The sequence below is a fragment of the Cygnus atratus genome, chromosome 4 (assembly GCF_013377495.2).
Source record: "Cygnus atratus isolate AKBS03 ecotype Queensland, Australia chromosome 4, CAtr_DNAZoo_HiC_assembly, whole genome shotgun sequence".
NCBI lineage: Eukaryota > Metazoa > Chordata > Aves > Anseriformes > Anatidae > Cygnus > Cygnus atratus.
The window spans coordinates 15,603,442-15,626,496 of record NC_066365.1 but is presented as its reverse complement, the minus strand read 5'-3'; the positions used below and the strand labels follow the sequence as shown (position 1 = coordinate 15,626,496).

General features: G+C 43.9%; 2 protein-coding genes across 7 annotated transcripts in view; one reads left to right on the top strand and one right to left on the bottom strand.

Annotated features, from left to right (window-relative positions):
* RUFY3 (RUN and FYVE domain containing 3) overlaps positions 1 to 13,499 on the top strand; it is a 55,915-nt gene extending 42,416 nt beyond the window's left edge. Inside the window, exons 13-18 of one of the 4 annotated variants that reach the window (XM_035552898.2) lie at positions 2,715 to 2,834; positions 5,743 to 5,845; positions 7,653 to 7,732; positions 9,142 to 9,169; positions 9,867 to 9,941; positions 10,968 to 13,499. In XM_035552898.2, the coding sequence (XP_035408791.1) occupies positions 2,715 to 2,834; positions 5,743 to 5,845; positions 7,653 to 7,732; positions 9,142 to 9,169; positions 9,867 to 9,941; positions 10,968 to 11,111 (550 nt within the window). In that variant the 3' untranslated portion in view covers positions 11,112 to 13,499. Of the gene's footprint in view, positions 1 to 347; positions 2,507 to 2,694; positions 2,835 to 5,742; positions 5,846 to 7,652; positions 7,733 to 9,141; positions 9,170 to 9,866; positions 9,942 to 10,967 lie in introns of those variants that run through there. The other 3 variants (XR_007708175.1, XM_035552983.2, XM_050710269.1) reach the window with 3 other exon arrangements.
* On the bottom strand, positions 12,958 to 22,024 carry GRSF1 (G-rich RNA sequence binding factor 1). Of its 3 annotated transcripts, none has more exons than XM_035553107.2 (10): positions 21,826 to 22,024; positions 21,517 to 21,664; positions 20,481 to 20,636; positions 20,010 to 20,150; positions 18,382 to 18,511; positions 16,088 to 16,248; positions 15,814 to 15,938; positions 15,007 to 15,142; positions 14,707 to 14,790; positions 12,958 to 13,951 (listed from the first exon to the last, which is right to left on the bottom strand). In XM_035553107.2, the coding sequence occupies exons 1-9, from the start codon at positions 21,988 to 21,990 to the stop codon at positions 14,732 to 14,734; spliced, it is 1,221 nt and encodes a 406-aa protein (XP_035409000.1). In that variant the 5' UTR covers positions 21,991 to 22,024; the 3' UTR covers positions 12,958 to 13,951; positions 14,707 to 14,731. The 3 variants fall into 3 exon arrangements, with proteins under 3 accessions (XP_035409000.1, XP_035409069.1, XP_035409153.1); XM_035553176.1 differs by having other exon boundaries at positions 12,958 to 13,221; positions 21,826 to 22,014; XM_035553260.2 differs by having other exon boundaries at positions 12,958 to 13,218; positions 21,826 to 21,994.
* Positions 22,025 to 23,055: the final 1,031 nt, after the last annotated feature.

The window sequence follows — 23,055 nt, the reverse complement described above, 5'->3', positions numbered from 1 at the left end:
GGCAAGGAGCAGTGCTCCTTTTCCCCTTTTTTCTTGTTTGGCCAAAGGTTCAAAAGTTTGATCTCTGTGAATTGCTGTGACTGCTAGCTCTGAGCAAAACCAGGGGAAACCTTAGGTCATGGCAAGATGTATTGTATGAGACTTATTTAATGAATAGTTCATTGCACTAAATTAATGTTCTTATTTTCAGGATTTATGACTCTTAATGACATAGGTCAGTTTGCTTGTAGAAAAATTGTATTTTAAAATGTATTATATCTTCTCAGCTAATTGACTTGCTCTTTTTCTCTTGCTGTTCTTATTTTTTTCCATTTCCTCCTCATCCTCATTCTGACTTACTTATACAGTGAAAAGGATTTGGTGAAACAGGCAAAAACCTTAAATAGTGCAGCAAACAAACTGATCCAGAAGCATCATTAAACATTTTTATGTCTGGTCACCTCACAGCTCTGACATCAGAACTCATTTATGAGGGAAGAACTTGAGAATTGCTAAAAATCAACTGTTAAAATGTTAATTGTCATCTAAAGTTGATTTGGAATTTGCTGAGTTTTTAAAATCAGTGAGTTTTTCTTCAGAGATTTAGTCGGATATAAAAATCCCCAACTTTGCCATTTAAACTGTGTTAAAAGTACCAATGAGTTGGCCAATAAACACACCAGAAAAGCGTAAGGAATGTGGCTCTGTACATCCTGGTGATGCATGCCGTATACAGCAGCACAAGTCTTCAACATGTATGGATACTAGGCGTGTTGGCCAAGCCAATATTGCATTGGCCAGCTCTGGAAAGTCAACTAGTTTTCTGTGTTTCCCTTTTTGTGAAGTAGAGGAGAAAATGCATCCCTGGAAGTTGTTGAAAGTAGTTGTGTGCGTACCCCAAGCTGTTTACCCATTCACTTCTGTTCTGTGGGTTCAGCCCCAAGTCAAAGACAGATGGGCGCGACTCGATAGCTCATCGCCGCGAAGACCAGCCCTCTTGTAACCAAGACTGCTTGCAACGATTTTGCCTTAGTGACTTGGTGGGAGGGTAGGGAGTTATCCTTATTCCTTTAAACTTCATGTGTCCAGAATTAGTAGCTAGGTGTCTTAGAGTAACATGATAGAGTGGTAAGTTCAGTGAAAACCTCCTTATCTCTGCATTGCCTTCTACCTCTGCCATGAATCCCTCTAGACATACCTTGCTGTTCTTCCTGACTGAAGGAACCTGAGGAGAGGTTTTTTTTGATAGGTCTCTCCTCTCCCTAGAAAGGGAAGTTACATGTTTTACAAAAAAAAATAAAAATAAATCTGATCTTTATACTCTAGTGTTTGAAACAAACAAAATGAAAAATGTGCAGTGGTGGGGAGTGGAAATGGTAATTTGGTACTTGACCACTCCTTGTCTGAGTAGTTAGTGGTTTAAAAGGAAGAGTTGCCTTTTACTGTTACACTTCTTTCATTTGCTTCTAAGTTTCTGTTGCTCAATACAAACATGGAATTTGCTAGTGAAAGAACAGCTAAAGCTTGGAAACATCTCCGGATAGGAAAAATAATTGTCATTGTAACATCCTAGTGCAAAACTGTAAGCAACTGTACCTTGGACTATTATAAATTAATATCCTCTTCCCTGTGGCCACAGAAGTTCAATATGCTGGCCCTTTACAGCCTTTACCTTATAAGTGCTCCTAGAGATGTTTTTCTCTCAAGAAAATGATGTTTGGGAGGTTTGAGTCAAATAAGGTTTTTTTTTGCTCTGGTGAGATGGTTGTAAAAATTCTTTGGTGCCAGTTCCCCCTTTGTGCTGTTGGATAGTGCTCCGTGGGGCAGCAGGAGGCAGATGTGACTGAAATACAACTGGGAAAAAATACCTATTGACTCTCGCTAGGTACATGTAAAAATCCGTGAGGCTCAGCCTAGTCCTCCTATGCACAAGCGTGTACCACTGCTTAGCTTGTTCAATGGACTCCTGCACACAAGCAGACGTGGAGACCAGGTCTCAATCTTTAAGCGAAGTCTCATGCTTGAAAGTATAAACTTAACCTTCAGTAATCTTTTACTAGAAATACATTTTAACTACCTGTGGGGGGCAAAAAAATGGTAAAAGCTTTCATCAAGGTGTATCCGAGTAGCGAGTTAGAACTATTAATGCCCCTGCCTCTCCTCAAATTTCTTCTGTAGGAATAGGGGATTGGGCTGGTTTTGTTTGCTGTCACAACAGTGTTAAAATCAGACAATTACGCATCTGGCAATTTCTGATGTCAGGCCCGAAGCAGAGATGCTTTGGTGTACTAATGCCTGGGTACTTGAGTCAGCGTGACAGTCTGTGGAAGAAACCAGGAAAATGCACTAATTCTAAATATAGTAGCTAACCTATGTTGCAAGTTCCAGTTACGTGCATAAAGCTGAGTTGTAACATACATTAAAATCAAATTTGACTTAAAATTCTGTGTACTTGAGGTTTGCTTTGAATCTGGATAAAAGTGATGTTTTATGTTTTTCATCTAATGGCTGTAAACTGTAGTAATAGAATAAAAAAAATTGAAAATCAGCGCTTCTGCCTGGTTCACCTACATTTTGCTTTTCTTTAAAACATTTCCCTCCTTCCCATTGCTTTTACCATCCCTTTTTTTGGCTTTACCTTTTCACTGGGTTTTTTTAATTTGTTGTTTAAACTCGGTCTTCCTCCCCACCATGGCTTTTGTTTTTTATCACAAGTTCATGTGGCTCAAATCCAGATTGCGACAGGCAGAGAAGGACCGTCAGTTGGCCCAGCAGGACAACCGTCTCTTCAAGCAGGAGTTTGGGGACAAAATCAACAGCCTCCAGCTAGAAGTGGAAGAGCTCTCCAGGCAGCGGTGAAGAGATCCTTTTCTAATTTATTTCCTGGGTTGTTCTTACTGTGTCTAGACAAAAGCAGGCAGGGCAGTTCTAAAAGGAGGAAGGGGCTGCAGGCAGAGAGACAAGAGGTGTTTTTGATTCCAAGTGAGATTAACAGTGGGGAGGTGAAACGCTTTGTGAGACAGCAAGGCTTTTAACATGGGTATCTTTAAAGTTAAAGTGTCGAAAATGTGATTGGAAGGAAATGCAAAAAAACCTGAGTGGTCAGCAGAACTCACAAGCAAAAGTACAAATCTTTGTGGTGATGAAATATCAGAAACAGGCTGCAGAACATCTCTTGGGTGGAAATGAAAAGTCAGGATATTCTTTTTGAATACAGAAATTTCCATGGATGCTTTCTGCACTTTGAGCATCTGCCCAGAACCATCTCTTTTGGGAACTGGCAGTGCTAGTGAGGTAGGAGGATGGAGATCACTGCAAAGTACAAAACGTGTTTGGGAAGCTTGGTCGATCCTTGATGTGCACCAAGATCCTGTTGCAGGTTAGTCTGCTCTAGGGAGCTTGAGTTAGTTGGTTGTATGCTTCAACGTGCAGGCAGGCCTCTGACACCCACACAGACCTCGCCAAAATCTAGCATTACACTAGACTTCTCACTTGTAGCAGCATAACCTGGAACCTAAAGGGAACCTGGAGCAAACAAGAAAAGCAAACAATTTGCTGCTTATAGTCAGAGATGTAGCTCAAAGATGCCTTTGCCTAGAGCTATCATGGAAGAGTTAAGGAGCAAGGGAGGGAGCAAGGGAAGCGATCTTGACGGTCAGTCCGACAAAGTGCTATGATTTTTCTAGTTGAAACCCTGCCATCACATATATTTTTATAAATATATTCATATATTTCATATATACACATATATTCATATAAAGCGACTATCACCATATTGATAAACATTCTTTGGAACCACTCTGGCAGGGGTCTCAGTTTTGCTGGGTGACAACTAAAAAGCTGGAAGCCAAATACAGAAAACTTAACGAGAGCTGTCAGCTTTCCCCCCTGCAGTGTCATCAGTTTACCAACAAGAGGGAAACAGAGAAATCCTCTTATGTTAAAATAGCAGAGCATCTTTCTATCTGCAGCCATGACGCTTCCTCTCTTCTGCAGCAAGGTCACTGGAGTGAATGGTGTGGAAGCACTGCTGGGTGGATTTTTTCGTCCCTAATCATGGCACGGCTTCTTTTGTTTCCTATTTCAAAAAGTTACCGAGGCTGCCCACAAAGCCGGCAAATGGCTTTTATCAGAAACTTGTGCTAGTCCCAGGTGTGCGTGGGCGAGTTCAGTGATATTATTAGGTATGTGCAGGGAATATATCTTCGCACATGCAATTCACACTAAGTCAGTTTAACTGAATTAGCGTAGCATCTGGGGAGGATGTTTTCAAACTGGTACATTTTGGCATCAATCCACCCCTTTCTGAATACAGTATTGCTCATGCTAAATCGAGGCGGCAGTATGAAAATGATTGTGCCTCCTTTACCAGGAGGCTGTACTGATAGATTTAAGTGAGGGTAGCAGGTAGTCTTGCTTGAATTGTGTCCTTTTGAGAGGAAATGAGGAATTTTGTGTTAATCAAATTGTAAGCAAGATTCCCCTGGGTGGTTTGTTTTTGAATGTCCACATGGATAAGGAATCGTTTCTGGATTTAAGTTTCCACCAGCTTTACTCATTTCAGTTAGGCTTTGTAATTAATGAGGACGCAGTCAAATAAGTTATTTAAAAGAAGCTGTTTGAGCATTGAGACTGGTGAGGTTAATAACAGACATATTTTTTTCTTAACAGAACTGAGGATTATGAGTGTTTGGTAGTACAAATCCTGCCAATGTGTTTACCAGCATGTACGTTATTCAATTTCTAGCCTTTGCTTTTGGAGCAGGAGTTGTTCTTCACTGTAGCTACCGTATTACTGTCCAATTAACTTGTAAAGATTTCAGAAAATGGGATTTCTGGTGCTTCAGTCCCCAGTTCTGTGCGCTCCAACAGCTTTGTTGCTGCTGTGTGCTGGCAGGCCACGGTTGTGGAGTTTTCTGGTGCCCCAGAGTAAGGGGTGTGTGACCCACGGCTGGATTTGGAGTTGTGCTTTTCTTCAGGCTGTATCAGGGACCTCAGATGTGCTTGCTCATCTGTCCTTGACCCGCTGATCAGCTGTCATCCCGAATACAAATGTGCTGCACTCAGCCTCGCCTTTGTTCCCTCCGGCTCGATGTACCACAGCACGCCCCGCATGAGGTGACACAAAAGCCTCGGCGGGGCTGCAGTGCAGAGCAGCGGCCTGGCTGCTTAGCAGTCTCGAGGGAGCGTGCGTCACCCCATGGTTACCGATAAGGCTAGGCCAGTGAGGTAACTGCAGGCTCTAAAACAACACTCACGGCCTGCTTTCAGCCCAGGGGCTCGTTTCTCCTGTTCAAGTCTACACAAGGGCTTGAAGGATTGCCACAGCTCAGAGGGAGGAGGATTCTATCCTTCATGTCCGGATGGCTTTGAGAAGTGGTTGAGGATATTGCCTTGGGTTTCACAGCCTGTCATGTAGCAGGTCATCTGCTGAAGAATGTCTTGAACAGGGCACTGATGAACAGTGCTAGAATGAATGAATAGATTGGTATTTTTTAAAGACTTGCAGACCTAGTCAACAGGCTTATTTCCGGCAAATTTGTGCTAGAATTACATGAAGAACATTTAGATTCTCCATCCTGGCCTTTTGTGGCTTCACACATGTGAAACAGCCTTTTACTGAGAGGCAGTTTTTAGCTCTGGGATTGGGCTTCAATTGCTTTAGGATAAAGAGAGTTAATTAGTTTTTATAATGTAACGGCTCTTGATATTGAGTGTTATAAAACCATAGCCTTTATTCATAATTCCACCGTGATATTGCAGGAGCCACCTTGAACTGGAACTGAAGCGAGAAAGAGACAGATGGTCACAAAATCACCAAAGCAGCCAAGGAAACAAAAAAGTCCCAAAGAATTTGTTAAAACCGGTGGGTAACATGACTTATTTTTTCCTCTTGGATTAAATTTGAAATAAGGTTTCATTATGCTCATTCTCTTTTCTGAAGCTTTATTAGGCAATAAATAAGTATTGCTAATGTCTCACAACAAGGTAAGCTTTGGAACACTTCTTGCACGTGGTAAATAGGCATTTTATTTGGTTGAGACTCAAAAGAAAGATTTTATACGTTACATTGAATTGCAGAACACAGAATTGCTCTTCTAGGCTGGGTACCTGACAAAATCTTGAGAGTGATTATGATTTCCTTCAATAGTTTATGAAAACCAAATGTAATACAGCAGGAGAGATGCTGTATGCGTTACATGTAGTGAAAAGCAAGCTTGCTCACTCTACTTTTTTGCATCATAATAAGGGAAATTCTCCTGAAAAATAGTACAACTTGGAAAACAAAATTATCTTTTAAGGGAATCACAAATCACTTTCAGTGTTCTTTCAGTGCTGTGCATTAGTGAATTCAGTGTTTTTCAAAGTAAAATGCAATGTTAATCTCCAGAGTAAAACTGATAGTCCCCGAGTGAAACTCCCTTTTTAGAAGTAATTTGCCTTTGAAAGTGAAAATCTGCTCTACAGGTTTTTGTATAAAACAAAACGGGTTCTCTTGCTGGAAATTGGCAGTTGTTTTGGAGAGCAAAACTCATAAATATGAGAACTGTGAAAAAAGAGATGGTTTCTGAAATTCATACGTGGGTTGCTGCACTTGAGAGTTGCCTTCACTGGGCTCCCCTGGGTTGCTTTAAGCTTCCTCTTTTTTTCCCTGATATTACACACAATTTCTGCGAAGTTACTTATGCATCACGATTCATTTATCAAAATGTCACATTGCTCTACTGGAACAGCTATAATTCAACAGAAAGAATTGAGATCTAAGTGCAATGCTGTTGGCCAGTAAAAACAGACCAAAATGGGACAGTCTAACCTCCTAAAGCAGAAGTTGGCTAGCTATCTGGAAGGCAGAATTGTTGCTTTTCTTGACTGCTTGTGTGCCAGCTTGTCACTGGGTGTGAGAACGGGTGGTGGCCTGTGGTTAGCCTCCTTTACTCAGCAAGCCTCAGTAGGGTGCTCCTGCTAAGAGCAAATAGGCCAATTTGGAGGGGGGGAAAAAACCGAACACATTTCAGAATGGATTTCTTTTGCCACAAAACTTGTCGGTGGTTCCCAGTCTAATGGAAGTTTGCATTTTCAGGAATTTAAGGGCTGCACTGCAATGATGGCTGCAACTTGAGAGCCATGCGTGCGTGGGTGATTCTGCCAGTACTTGCTATATAGTGAGCAGGCGAATTCTGACAGTCACGTTTCAAAGAGTTGTTCCGTACATATATGGCTCAGGCTATGACCCAGTTATCAGATAGGGAGTAGGAGGGGATTTTTCTTTACTGGTTGAGAAGATTTGTCACCCTGATCAGTTCTCAAAAAGCCTGTAGAGCCTATTTACCTTTTCAACCTCTGTTGTACAGGAGAATTAAAAAAATAAAAATAAAGTGGCCAAAATTTCTTGTCCTTTAGTAAAAGGATACCATTGGACATCTTTAAGAGTCCAGCTCTGAAATGTGAAATCAGCTGTGTTCATAGCAAAAGAAAAGCATGCAGAGTTGCTCTTAGGGTGGACTGGTGACTGTATGTTTTCGAGTGTCCAAACACACCTTCATGTCAAGAGTGGGGCAGTGAGATCAGTGTTCCCTAAGTATCAGTGTAAAGTCTCCTTTTGCGGTGTGGCAGAGGTGAAGCAGGAGCTGTTAACATGGTTTGACTGACGGATAAATGTTTCCTTTTGGCAGGATGGGAAGCTCAAAATCCAGGAAGAAAATGCGAAACTGAAACAGCCTCTGAGAGAGGAAAACAGTGTCCTGACATACAAGTATGGAAGAAATCTCATTTTTGCCTTCTCTTTTTCTAATTCCTGTCAAAGGGAAGAAGCAGGTTCTACTGCTTGCCATCAAGGTTTCTGGATGCGAAAAGCACTCTCTCTCTCTCCTATTTACCTTTGAACTTGTTTCTATATAAATCTAGTGTTTCCTAATTTTTCATATTTAATGAAGCCTCATAAACCAAATCCGGCACAGAGCTGGACCTTTGATGCTAGTGTCCAAAGAAGGTATCTTTTGTTGGTGGGGGACAGGAGAAGAGTTGGTGAACCTGTGACACCTGCAGTTAATAATAGTGGCTTCTGGATGAAAATAGAAGCTGTTTGAGAAGAACTTAAAATAGTGGTGATTCAAGAATGTGGCCATATTTAAAAAAAAAAAAAAAAAAAAAGTACTTCAGGTAGCATGTTTCTAAACAGAATGTTAATGAGGATTGTTGTCACAGGGTTTGTTTAGCCTTTGAAAGTTAAGCTTAAGATTTAGGTTTAAATGTAAGTTTTAAAAACTGATAGGGAAGAGCTCTGTAATGAGGATGTTGCTCAGAGATGGTAACAGCCTTTTTTCTGAATAACTCTCTGAAATAACTCTCTGAAAGTGAGTGGAAATACACAGCGCTCTGACATGGTGCACTGAATGCTAATATAAAGGCGATTGGAAAAGTATTGTCTTAAAAACAGCATAAGCTCTATTCAAATCTTCTTTACTGGATATTAAAACCTTCCAGGCCTCTGATGCTTTTTGCCCCTGTTTCACCTTGAGCACATTAGCAATATTAGCATCGGTCTGCCAATTTGTCTGGAAGGCTTTTTAATATAATGTTATCATTGCCTGTTCACAGATCTGGGGGATCAATCATTTTGCAATAATAAGTTTAATGTTAATTTTGAACTATGTGTATATTGTCTAAACTGTTCTTCCATGTTTGGGCTCCCTTTTTTCTGCTTTTCAGGAGTCATTTTATAAGTTTTTCCATTTAGCCAGGAGTGTGCTGCATGTCTAACATTTATTCTACAACACCAGTGACATGCTGCCTCTTTGCTTCTCTGATGAAGTTTATGAATGCCTCAGCTCTCGTGTGAGCAGACTTGGCAGTGTGGTTTTGAAGAAACAAAACCAGAAATCACTGTGGGTGGGATGTTAATAACAGGATGGAGGAATCCTCTGATTGTCCAGATGTTAGTCACTGCACCAAGCCTGTCTGAATTTAAGAAGCAATTAGACTGTGCACTTAGTCACATGGTCTAAAATTTTGGGTAGACCTGTGTGGTGCCAGGAGTTGGACTCGATGATCCTTATGGGTCCCTTCCAATTCGGGATATTCTGTGATTCTGATTCTATGTTTTTCTCAACAGTAGCAGCGACTGAAGTACCGGCTCAAAGTGATGATGTTTTTCTCTTGTAGGTTGCAGAGTGACACGCAGGAAGAGCAGGTTGGTGATTCCTTTTCTAGCATTGAAATACTGAACAGCAAGTGTGCTGAGGGAGCTCCTGGGTTACTGCAGTATTTTCCTTGGCCCAAATACCCTGGAGTTTGTGCTTTGGGTTTTTTGTCTTTGTGAGGATTTATGTGTGTAGAGCGTGTAGCAACAATCTGGTTCCCTAGTGGAAAAGTGCTGCTTATTTCAGTAGGAAGGCTTTTAGTTGTTGGTGCTACATTTACGTGTGTTCATTTTGCCTTTTCAGCAAAAACTATATTAACCTCTTTTATGGTTCCTTTCCTAGGTCGGTGTCTTTAAAAAGAACAACGAAAAAATAATTTAATATTTGTGAAAATGGCAGTCCTTGGTCTGGGTTAGGGTTTTGCCAGTTCCTGTGTAGGCTAGAGGGAAGGGTTATTTGTTTTTCTGTTTGGTTGGTTGCTTCTGTGCACGTCAAATTGACCAGAGCCTGTTCTTTCTCCTGAGTGCCCGGCAAAGCACAGCCAGAGCCATGGTGTAGCCAGGGCAACTGTCCTGCAGATAAATGCACATTGGTCCAGCATGGCTGCCTGGTGGGTTGTGAATTGAGAGGGGCTAAAAACACAACAGTGTGAAATCTTCATCCTGGTTTTAAAATAAGGATCAGCCGCAGGGGTCTACTACAGGACCCAAGTAAAGCAAAATGTCTTGGGTTTCATCACGGGTTTAGGAACAGCCATCAGGACCTGGAAACGCCCAGATCTGCCAGCTCTGCCAGGAAGAAAGCAGCCGAAACAAGAAAAAGGTAACTGAGGGCTGGTATTGTCACCTCGGCCATGTGGTGAATGTGCATTTCCTCCGATTTATCTCTTCAAGTAGCGCAGATTTCCTACTAGTGACCTGGGACAAAGAAATTAACCTTTTTCTGATGTGTATTTGACCCATAAGATGTAGTTGTTAGACAGTGGCCACTTAAGGGTTCCCAGCTTGCGCTGTGCTCCATGGTTTGCTTTTCCTTCTCTTTTGCAGCACATTTCCTTTTTAACTAGATGATTTTCTCTGGGATCAATCAGAAGTGAGAAGAGGGTGTTAATGCTAGTTACTTCTCCACTTCAGCCACTATACCTTTTTCTCTTGCCTTTTTTCCACAAACTGTCACTTTTTTATCCTTCTTTGTGGCCAGCAGTCAAGGCACTGATACCAACTGCTGTCAGTGCAGCAGGCACCCTGGCCGTACTGCTGCACGTACTTTAATGGCAAGCTAGGTGTTGTTTTGCTGTGTTTTCCCCTATTTTTCCTAACAAGACCCCCACCAGAAAGCTCTGGTGGGGATCTGGGGACAGACCAGAGCAAGGAGGAGTCTTCAGCTCCCGGCACAAGGCTCTGACCTCCACCCCAGGTTGAAGATGAACCAGTACCATGGTTCCAAGTATTTCCTTGGAAATTTTTTGGGGGGAGGCTAGGGAACACAGCGAGGTTATCTGACCAGGGAGCTTTCAGGTAAGACTTGTCATTCCTGTATGTTTGTCTGACTATAAAATAATAACGTCCATCTCATGACAAAATGCTCTAGCTGTAAGTTGAGACTGAACTGAGTCAAAACTTAAATGGTTTGTTACCGATTACTCGTACCACTTCACTACAAGTCCTCACCTGCTCTTCTCTGATGTTATAAGCACAAGAAAAACTTCTGGTCTTCAGAGGGGGCAAGAGTGCAATTTTGAGCATCTTTCTCTAGTCCAGTAGAGGATTTGATTTGACTGAAGGTTAATGAGAAAAAACTCAAGTGTCTTTAGCATCCCTTAATTTTTCTCTTCTCTTCCTGTTTCAGAATATCTGCAAGAACTGTGGCGGTATCTTCTGCGAAGCCTGTTCAGCAAATGAGCTGCCCCTCCCGTCCAGTATTAACCCGGAGTCCGTCTGCAATCCCTGTCACAAGCAACTCATCCAGCAGTATTCAACCAGTCCCTTGTAGGAGCCGGGCTGCAGAGAGTGGTGACCGTAAAAATTGTTGTAGCTAATCAATGTCTCTGGGGTTGTTCAAGAGGAATTTGAAGAGAAGATGCTTGCCTGTGTTCTTGGGAGGTCAGAGGGGGAAGCAGCTTTGATGGTGTTTAGTCTCTTGCGACTAAAACGAAGTCTGAGCCTTCCCTGTAGAAAAATCTGCCAGTTCTCAGACCTGAGCTTGTGCCAGGGAGAACTGCTTGGGGAATTTCACATCGAGTAGCCATAAGGTGTGACTGAGCAGCCTCAGGACACTGTGAGAACAGAGCCCCCACCCCCAAAAAGAGCCTTGTGTCTGTGTATACAAGTCAGGAATGTTGTCATCCCCGAGCACGTCATGTGAGGGCATGCTGCTGCTAAGCAATGGCTCACTGAAAGCAAAACAGGAGCATTTTTTAATCCTCATGTCTGGCTGCACTTGAAATACCATTTCCCCTTTCCTTGCTGCCTTTGACAATCTGGCTCAACCGTGCTACTTCAGTGCCAGGTGAAAGAGTCCAGGTAACACGCCAAAAAAAAAGTTTTCTGGCTTAATTTCTTCAGTCCTCTAGCCATGCGCTTGCTATGCAAATCAGTATCAAACAAAACTGTGAAATTATCCTTTTTTAGGGACTTTGGAGGGGGGGCTAAGGTTGTTTTGTTTTTTTTTAAGGCGTGTGTGATGTGAAAGCTCACCTGCACTGATCTAGCAGGGAAGTGCTTTAAGGTATCTCTGACCTTCTTACCAGAGACCCTCACTGTGACTTCACGGCCACAAAATGGTGGTCAGTCCTAAGGGCTGCAACTCTGCTTCCTATCTTGATACAGCATCTGGGGGAATTTGAGTCACAAATATTTAAATACAAAATACTGTTACACAGAGGATTTAGGGCCATGTCTGTGCACCTCTCTTCTCTCCATTGTGCATGTGAAAGAGTGGTTGTAATACAGCTCATCTTTCACTGGTTTTGCTTTAGATCACAATGAAGGTGATATGAAGTCAAAGTACTTTGCACCTATAAGAAATCCTGATCCGAACACAGTTTAGAGTTTTTGTGATTCATGCTACATCTATTTTTGCTGCTGTTAAAAGGAATTGCATGTTACTCAAAAAGCAGTGGTGGCTTCCTCGTAAAGCACGCAGTATGTCATAGTTTATTTGGTCTATTCTGTACTGGGAGACTTCAGTCTTTAGGGCCACAGTATGTTTTGTAATCTGTAGAAAACTGATGTATTTATATGTGACAAATGTATTTGGTTTTGTAGAAATTCTATTGGGGGTAGTGGTTTAACACCCCAGAGAGGATTCTCCATTCACTAGACTGGCTGGAACTGCACTAAAAAGCACGTCAAGAGTTGAGGTTCTTTATGTGCTTGGTGCTAGAGTTTGTACCAAAAACTTCCCCTTTCCTACTTCCCCGTAGGCCTCGGTGTGTTCAGCCGCCCAAGTTCTCCAACTCCTCTTAGCGCCCTTCATAGAGCACTAAACAGAGGGGAGCAACTTCCAACTTTCCCCTTATCTGCTCTTTAGTCCCCCTGTGGTAGTTACCACATGCATTTCCTTGCTGCTATCCCTTAAAGTAGGTTAAAAAAAAATTGTAAATAGCGTTGAAATTGGGAAAAGCCTAGAATTTAAGTGTGAGCAAACACTGCTTTGAAGGGGTGAGACACCACAGATAATGCACGAGATACTGAATTTATTGTTAGTAGCTTTGTGTACACGTTGTACACACTTGGGATAGCGAATTCCTGCACCCAACCTAGAGTGACTCATCCCCCAGGAGAAAGTCGGACCCATGCAACTTCAGTGCTGGAGAATTAAACTGGAAACCAGGCACTTACTGTGAAGTGACTTTATTGCTGGGGCGTCCGAGCAATTTTGCAGCTCTGGAATCACAGCTTATTTGTGACCTGTATGTAGCTTTCTGCTGCTTCACCAGGAGTGGCTGCTGCTCTGCTTGCTTGTAGTGAATGTTGTGATCATCTTCGTGTAAAAAGCAGGACAGTTCTTGAGCAGGTCCTTTATCGTTACACGAGATCTCTATGAACAAGCAGCCCTTTCCGGAGGCAGCTGAAAACCCTTCGAAATATGGCGCCGGCTGCTGTAACAGAAACTGGCGTTCAGAAAGACCAGAGCACGACCAAGTTGGCTGTCAGTCGCGTCAACAGTCGCTGCCTTCCTGGTTTATCTTGGTGAAAGGCTCTGCTTTTAAGTACTGGATGTTACACTTGGTGATGCTGCAGATGTTAAAGGCATGTTTGCTCAGGTAGTGCTGGATTTTTGGGTTCATACCTGGACATTTGGATGGGGCGGAGCAGAAGGCTGTTTTTCTGTTGTTAATTTTGTTCCACATGCAACAATAAAAACTTTCTCATCTGTATCCTGCGTCCTGAATGGGCTTTCCCTTCTGCTTTGGCGGTGGGTATGAAAGTATTTCAAAACCAGTAACAGATGCCAACGCAGAAACAAGAGAAGCATGGCAGGAGGGACGAGGTATTAGCTATACTACGCAGCACACCTACTGCATTCTGTGTACTGGGATCTTCAATCACTTGGGTGGTGTTAATGGCCCATACTGGTGTTTTACTAATGCTTTGTACACCAGTACACAGCTGGAGACCAGAACCGCTCCATCCTGCAACATTTGCTGTTCCTCCAGTACAGCTTTTTCTACTCTGGGGACAGACAACCTTCCCACAGTATGTCAACACAGTTTATTACATGCTTTTTACATAAATCCAAACTAAATTTTATAGTTTGTCCTTGTAATTGAGCGGTGACACTCGTACTCAATCCTTATGCTTGTACCCAAGGAATGTGTTCGCTCAGGCCTAAAAAGAAAGGGGTGGGGGAGAGAAATAAAAACCATCACTACCTCACTGCAGCTTACTAGTGTCCCCCTTTTTTTTTTTTTAATGTACCACTGCATCTTATTCTTAATTATGGTCACCAATAATGGAATTGTAGAATTCAGCAGTGGTGGAAGATGTCAGCAAAAAGGTAAGATGAGACAGCCAGCCTCCAAGAGGTGAGTAACTTTCACGTGGTGCTCAAGTTGATCTTACACAGGGGGAGCTGATTCTGCTGGGACCAAGTCCCAGCACAAAAGCCGGGAACGGTTCTGGGCGCTCCTGCACCAATGGGACACCGCGACTGTAGAAAAATATTTAGCCACTCCTTGGTGTCTGTGCCAGGGAATATGACCCCATCAGAACCTCGAACAGATGAAAAGTAGGACAGCGTCAAGGGGAGGAGGAAAAAGGTAGGGGAAGAAGCACTGTTGCACATTCCAGCAGGCCTCAGCTACAACATGGCACGTTTCTGTGTGGTGCTGCAGTGTCAGGATAGTGCAGCAACCACTGGCTGTGATCTCGGACAAGAGCTGCTGCCCCTCTGCCACAAGAATTTATCCCTGGGGATTCCAGCTTCACGGGCCAGCGTGAGGTGTGAGGCCTGCCCTCAGATTAGCTGTGATGATCGGCCTCAGCCACTTGCTCTCAGTTTTAGCCTGGAAGCTATGTGAAATGCAAAATATCAAGCATGCTAGAAGTAGAACAGGAGCAATAGAATAGAAGGATGTGCTCACCAAAGCTGCGATCTTGCCCCTGTCACTAGCAGTCCTGTTTTGCCTTTGGATGTTCATTCAGGAATAATTCAATGGTACCGCACTCTAGGGAACAACATGAGAGGTAATTTGTGTTCAGTGACTTGTAGCTGCTGCATTTTTTTTCTCTCCCAGAAAGCCAATTTAACATTTTAGGGTAATTTGGAATTCTAGCTCCAAGACAATCCTGTTGCACAGGATGCTACAAGTAGCTAGACAAGAAGGAGTGCTTGAGGAGGGGGGAGTCTCAGCATTGTAGGTTCCCCCTTCCTCTTTACTCACGCAGCTGTGTCCCCTCCTTTGCCATTGCAGTGACTGCATCGTCGTGGCTCTCAAAATGCACATCTGCTTCTCCTGTGACATCTCCATGGGAGTTGTATTCCACCATGATCCTCGTGGGCTTCAGTGGAGCAAAAAACTGGAAGGGGGGGGGGGGAAAGCATTACCAGAAAAGCCTCTTCCCAGAAACCATCATGTTTTTACTCGCAAAGCTTGTCCAACCCTAGGGACTGAGCGCTTGAGCAGCTCAAGTCCCCTCCCAGCTGGGTGAGGCCGATGCGCACCCACCTGCCCCATGGTGTACGGCCTCCTGCCCTCTGCACGTGCCTGGCAGGGTAACTCCTGACAGGAGGAAATAGCCTCACACAGCACCCTTCTGTACAACGACCAAAGGCATCAAATGCGGGTGCACTCGCTCTGTGACCATACACTATTAAAATGAAATATATTTGATATTAAAAGGACCGGGAAATTTATTTCTGTGCAGTCAGTTGTGCAGAAATTCAGCTAAGGGTACAAAAGGATGCTCAATTCACACTGGTGAGCATTCAGCACAGCCCTGCAAGCTGTCACCTTCCCCAGGTACCACCACTGCACCCATGAGGCCAGAGCACATGGGGGAGCCCGCAACCCTTCTACTGTCCCTCAGCAATGCAATGTTGGTTCAAGTTTCCCAACACTCAGTGCCACGCAGCACTGAGGACTGACATAGAAAAAGCAAAAATTTTCAGTCATTTCAGCTGGACAGATTGATCAGCTTTACAGCAGTAGTTGCAACTGAACTCGATGCGTACTTTTACCGCTACTCACGTTTATTATGTCTTGGGCTTTAGTTTGGGTAGGAAAACCCCTCACGTGGACAATGTGTGATGGTGATGAGGTGCTCCCAGGTTCTGAGCAGTGCCCGGAGCTTTCTGTTTCTTCGTTACCTAGTTCTGTTGGATCAAGGGAAAACATCATTAACACTTGCAATTATCACCTTCCTCATCTGAAAGCTGTAGACACACAGGGCTGTGCCCACAGCAGCAGTGAGGGTAAAACAAAGGGGCCTCAAAGAACACACATGCCACAAGGTGCGACTCACGGTTCTGTCTCTTGGCATCGGAGCTTCCACTGTCACTCAACCTCCTTCCTTCAGAAATCAATTCAAGCTCCCTTCTCAGTCTGGGGAAGGTCTCTATCTGCTTGTGATAAGGCGCATGCCTTTGCATTTGCTGCTTTCTACTTATGTATACTTCTATATACCTAAAATTATAAGGAAAAGATTACATGGCACTTCTTGGCCCACCACAAAGACCACAAGGATTTCAGAAAGTACCATTAATTCCGGATGTTCTCCCAGCTCAGCTGTGCTCACAAACTAAGTATGAGAGCCATGGTACATAGTTACAATTCTGGCTTAGCTGGCAAGCAAAGGTCTTGAAGAATTCATTTAAATTGTACAGTTATGTCTATGAAAGCCCTTTTCAACGCACAATGAGAGTCACCGTCCTGTCTAAACCCACACAGTGTGAGCCAGTTTGTTCTGGACAAGGTCTTTAGTTTATGGCCTTACCCAAAATTCTTGTAGAAGTACTAGGTTTACAAGCCAAAGCTATGTTTTACTGCAGAAATACAGCGTTACTCAAAAACCACGATCTCTTTCCTGCAGTAGCATGCATCCTTTTGAGGCTGTTTTCCCCAGTACACCTCTGCCAACTGCTTCATCTCAAACCCTCCAAACCCCCAATTAAAAAAAAAAAAAAATTTCAACCCCAAAGCAGATAAAAGCATTAACAGGGTAGTAGCTTGTATCTCTAGCCACCCACCCCAGAACTCCTTGTTCAGACTCTCCTATGAGGACCTTTTAGAGCTGGTGGCAGCACCCAGCTGGGCCTCAAGCAGGTTTAACTACCAGCGCCCAAGCAGGTGGCTTCCAGAGCACGGAAGAAACAATCCGATGGAGAAGAGAACGTGCACATCCAAGTGAGGCGGCCTTCCTCCCTGCCTAAGGAGAGCAGCCTCAGGAAGAGAAGTCACCTCACGTACAGCCAGACAGAGCTTACAGCTCAGCACCCGCTTGCCCAAGCTCAGCACAGTGTCTGTTTCTGGACAAAAGCGATGACCCAGGAAGAACGAGAGCAAATTGGCAGCAGGTTTGGAAACTACTCAGTTCCTTGGCTAGTCACGCAGAAAGAAAGGTTAAAAAAAAACCCCTAATGGCAGACTGGGAATTAATTAATCCCTCCTGGAGGGTAGGGAATTGTGTCAAGCTGCCACACCTATTGAATTATTGAGCACACCTGCAGAGAAGCTGTTTTCTTTTAATATGGGTGGGGGGACAAACACAAGGAAATAGTCTTGAAACAGGAAGTAAAGAAATAGAAGGGAAGCAAGCCCTTCGTAGGGTATGTGAGAAGAAAAGGTTGGGAGAGGTTTCTTGTAATCTGGCATTCAGAAAAGTAAATCAGTGAGTTATCAGAGAGCACTCTAAAAGCCAACCAGGGTAAAAACAAGTGGTTTTTTTTGAATGTACTTTGGGATGGTGGGGAAAAAAAGCTGCAAATACTTCTGCTTAAGGCAAGGGAAGTTCTCAGGTGGGAAGTACATAATGTGGGGCCTCAGCATGCTGGAGAAAGGCGCTTAAATGCAAGGTGCTGAGGAAAGAGGACAGCCCAGGCAGATGCTGTCACCAAGGAGGCTGGTACCTGACCACAGTCAGCCGAGGCAATGGATTCAAGCCAGAGGTGCGGTGAGTTGTGCTCTGTACAACATGCTATCCACATAGAAACACTGACTGTACTTAGTGCTGGGAACTAGAAGGGAAGGGCTGCCTGTATTGTGGGCCCCATCGCAGAAGCCTTGGCAACAGCAAACCTTGCAGGAGGCGCAGGATCCCTATGCGCTTGTGACTGGGCAGGTGGGATCTACCCCTGTGTAACTCTTCCCCACTCTGAATGCTGTCACCCAATTTGGGCCAGGGTGGGACTGGCTTCAGGAGAACTTCAAAAGAACAATCTTTGACAGAGCCCCAAATTTGCTTAAGCTGTAAGCGGTGAACATGCTTCTGCAGCGCACAAAGCTTTCTGTTTTCATCCACATCTTTGTCAAGGCTCCTCAGAAAACCTCACCAGAGGAGGTAACGCTTAGGAAACACAGAGTTCTTCAGCAAGACGGTATGAAAAAAGGATACGTTCCAAGTCATAAAGAAACAGTATGACACACTCTGAGAAAGATTTTACTGTGATTCCTTCTGGAATTTGATACTAAAAACTGGGTTCTACGCATGCTTCAATAAAACTACGAGTATGATACCTTAAGCTAAGAGGCAAGCTGTAAGTCACACCACGTGGTTCATATCAAGTTGTCCTACTCTGTTAACTCCAGCAAAGCACCTACCTACTCCCCATGTATTCCTTATGCTTTAAGAGGGCTTTAGCTGCCATTTCAGGAGCTGCAAACTGCACGTAAGCTTCTCCTGATTTTCTTTCTCCACGGTAAACAAAAGCTATGTCAGTTATCCTCAAACCTAAAGGAGGAAAAAAAGCATTTACAATGTTAGGAACTTGTGCTCAAACTTGTGCCCTTTCACTTCTGTTTTTTGACAAATTAATCCAGTAGCCCCTAGTCCTGCAACAACTGGTCATGTTGGCCTAAGTATACCTTTATTTTTCTCTTTTTTTAAAAAAACCTCTGGTTTATAGGACTTGTGCTAGTTTCCACAGAAGCCTTAATTGCTAATAACGAACCCACCTCAGGCTTCAAGTAACTACAAAAACTACAAATGAATGGAAGTTCTACACAAAAGGAGGTCCAGAGCACAAATGCTCTTGAAATATTCTCTTATTCAGGCTGTTTTTCCTTTCTCTTTAAAATCCAGCCAAAATCTAGTTTACTTAACTTTTTTTTTTTTTAATTGCGTAGTATCTTTCTGGGGAGCCTGTAAACCATTAAGTTGTTGTATCTGACACAATACAGACCAAGAGCTGCAACTCCTATCTTAATCAGTGATTATACCAGTGCATACTGGGCTGGGCTCCTACACTTGTGAACTTTTGAAAACCCACATTTGTGGTTGGTTTTGTAGTCTTTTATTGGTTTTTTTTTTTTTTTTTTTTTGACCTTCTGGAATGGTCTCACCAGCTCTCAAAGAAACAGCAACTTCAAAATGCTTTCCTAGGTACCTCATTGTGATAGCTCTGCTCTAGATTGATTTTAAACATTATTTAACTGCTGGCGATCAGTTCAAAAATCTACTATCAGCAGCCTTTGCTTTTGGCATCATGTTGACTATCATGAGCCTTAATGCTGGAGAACTGTGTGCATGCCTACCTGGAGTGGCAGAAACATGACGAATAAGTGTTTTTGGTTTACTCTACAGTCTAATCTTTTGTCTAAAAAAAGTAAACTCTGCAAACACCAGGAAGGCTTCTTTCCTAGTAAGCGTACGTAGCAGCCACCTGGCCTGCTCCAGCCCTGAGGGCAGGGGGGAAACATACTGTTCAGTAGCTGATTGGCTGAGAAATTGTGCAGTAACTATTCACAACCACAAACAAGCCATTATTTAAAACAAACAAAAAAAAATTAGCTGAGTTCTAAACATTGGCATACGTGATCTATTACGATTATACTGTTGAAAGGCCCCATGCTACACTCACTTGTGCTTTATCTGTAATACAGGCATACTTTTTTCCTCTATGGCAAATTATGTGCTGGTAGCAGTCCAGGAGAAGTAAATTGAACCTAGATTACTCCCTTCACTTATTTTTCCCCTAAAATGAGTGCTGCAAGTACCAAAGCTAGGTTAGACCTGCAGAAAGTCAAAGGTAGCTGATAATCTTGAAGGTTGTTCAATAAAGCTTTAGTTGCCTTCTAACTGCAGGGGGATAGCAATCTGTTACACTGCTAAGGTGTTCATGGCTGCATGTGCTCTTGTAGCTCTCCTTTAGAGGAATGACTGCCTGACCAAGCGTGAACTTGGAGCACAGAACACCTTTTAAACAAGAGTAAAAACTATTTTGAGTTACCTGAGAAAAAATCTGCAATGTCATCCTCAGTGGAGCTGAACGGGAGGCCTCTGAGTAGTACGACTCCATCACTGATGGCTTGCGACTCATTCTGCAGACTCTGCAGTAAGCCCTCTACATCTCTATCATGTACTTCAAAAACTGCAAGGAATATAAGCACAAAACATGTTTTCCTTCATGGTACACAGAAAGTAGCACTCTGCAGGCACCTTTTTCTAAGGCACCATTTCCCTCCATGCATGCACCTTCATTCCCGTTCTCCCCATGCAACCAAGGGTCCCCCCAGTGCTGCCCCTCATACCACAAGGTGCTTTGCTTTTTCTGCCCAGCCCAAGCAGCTTTGACTCCATGATGCTTTGTTCGCTAGTTTTGTCCCCGACCGTCCCCCTGGCACAAGCATGTTCTGGTATTCACACAGCTCTTATTCACTCCACCGTCTTTCCTTCAATTCAACCTCTGTTCCAAACTCACCTTTCACGTAGCGTGGGCCCATGTATCTCAGGTTTTTTTCCAAGGCTTTCTGGACATCTGCTTTTGACTCCAGCTCAATCAAGGCATCTCCCCTGCGTCTCCCATCCCTGTTTAAGAGGAAGTGTATGCCGTTCTCACCGTTCCGAATTCTACAGCCTAGAAATCAGGGAACACGTGATACAGAAACATACGCAACTGTATCAAACACGGGGGGTCTTTTGATTCCAGACTAAAACAGCAAATTCTGCATGGAGCCATTCACCTGTCTTGAAGCACAGGTTAAGAGACTCATACTTCTACCACTCACTTTAATATGCAATGCTTCTCACTGAGAAGAAAGTGATTTGGCATCCCATAGCATCCACAGCTGTATAACTGGGTAATAAATATCCTCATATTGCTGGTAAACTTTGTTTTTGAGGTACTTGAAATCTCAAACAAATGCTATAGCGCCTTTCAGTCATTTATGCTCTGCCTGTTCTACGTTCCTTTCTCTAGGAGTTCAAAGAGACTGAATTTAGTTCAGCAGGTTATTAACCATTTAAAAACTTGATTTGATCACCTAACTTACACTGAAGGGATGCATCTTAATATTACAGTATGGGGGGATCAGCTCCACAAAGCTGAGCAAAAGTCTATTAATCAGCACTGGCAAGCAACTCTGAAGTTTCACCCTGTAAGCATCACTTTTTGATTAAAAAGAGAGGAGGGGGGAGGAAAGCCAACCATAATGGTATTCTAGTCAAGCAGTTAGATGTGGATCAGTGTAACTTTATTACTGAAACACAGACCAAGAAGGGGAAGATGTGCTCAATTAAATGTGAAACACTTTGCTGGAAGATGACTAGAAACTTGACAGTAGCCTGGAAGCTGATTATTGGCTTTATTATGTGTGAACTGCTGTGATGGAACTGAAAACCCATCTTGCTCTGAGTAGTGGTCTGTAAGTTTTTTGTTTTCCTTCTTCACTAATTATCAGGTATTAGCTTCAATAACACCACGCTGAACCATTACTCAGGTAAATGATCTTCCTTACCATCAAAAAAGGTAAGCACATCTTCCTCAGAGCACGAGAAGGGGAATCCCTGCGCCCTGATGAGGAAGACGGCGTCTTCATTTTCTCCCTTGGTTGGCTCCGCGTCCTGCTCCGAGAGCTGACCCTCCTGGGACGGCGAGCCTACAACCTGACCCCAAAAACACCTTTTAAAAAAAAATATATCGAAGAAGGGAAGAGGCGAGCGCCTGTCACCCGCGGTACCCTTGGCAGCCCGGGCGGTTGGCGCCCCCCCCCCCACGCTTCACCCATGGCCGCCGCCATTTTAGGCCCGCTCCCGCCCGCCCCTACCTGGCTGCAGCGGCGGGCGGCGGCGCGGAGCGGCCGGAGGGAGGCGGCGGCGGCGCTGAGGAGGAGGCGGCGGGCGGGCGGCGGGGACGGGCAGGGCAGGAGGCGGCGGCGGCCCAGCAGCAGCACCGCGGCCAGGCCGCGGCGAGCGACGACGGTGGCGGCCATGGGCAGGCGGGGCGAGGGCCGAGGGGCTCCGCCTTCCCTTCCCAGGAGGCGCCGGCCGCGGGGGGCGGCAGCCGAGCCCCGCTTGGCGGCGTGAGGAGAGAGGGGTTCGGGGTCACCGTCAATGTGGTGGTGTCCATAGCAAACGCACGGCAGGAGGGGAAAACCAAAAAAAAAAAAAAAGATGGGTACATGCGGTCGTTGTCTCTTCTTGAGCGCAGTGGTTGGACCAGGTGACCTCCACAGGTCCCTTCCAACCTCAACCATTTTGTGGAAGAGAGCGGGAACGTAAAAGATTAGCCAAGGGAACATATTAGCCAAGGGAAAGAAAAAAAGTGTGGAGGCCGAGGTCCGGGGAACCTGAGGGATCTGAGCAGTATGTCAGGAAGACAACGTGCCAAACCTTCCTGTCGTGTGGTCAGGAAGGCAGTGATGGATGGCCGTGACAGGGAAGATGGTCCTCTGCTGTCCTGCATCCTCTACTTCCAGTCTTGGCATCCTCAAGTGTTGTGTTATCAAGCTGTCACGAGCTATCAGTCCAAGTGTCTCAGGATTTCAACAGAAGTCTTTCACCTTGTAGTACTGCCAACCCATTAATAACTCAGAAGCCTTGAACGTTTCTTATCAGTGTTTTGAAATTGTAAACAACCTATTCTAAGTCATCTCGTTGACAGCTGCTGCTTTTATAAACTATTTCATGCAATAAACTCTTTTAGAGACTCTTATAGACTATTAAACAACATTAAAATATTAAAAGAATTAAAACATGATCTCTTGGCAATAGCATTCAATTTTTTACTCTTAATTTTCAAGGTGAATCATATACTTATTTTCCAAGTAATGTCTATTCCTTTAGTGGTACTGAAGTGTTTCACCTTCAAGACTTTTCCTATTCTAAATGTCAGGTTTCTCTTTAAAACCTTCTTTAAATGAGAAAACTTTACTGGTGCAAAAATTAATTACTGTAATTCCTCTCAAACACTTCTTTTTCTAGGCTAGCTGTCTGTCATGCTGTAAATTGTCACTGAATAAGCAGATTAGTGAGTCTTACACGTCAAGTGAATGCTA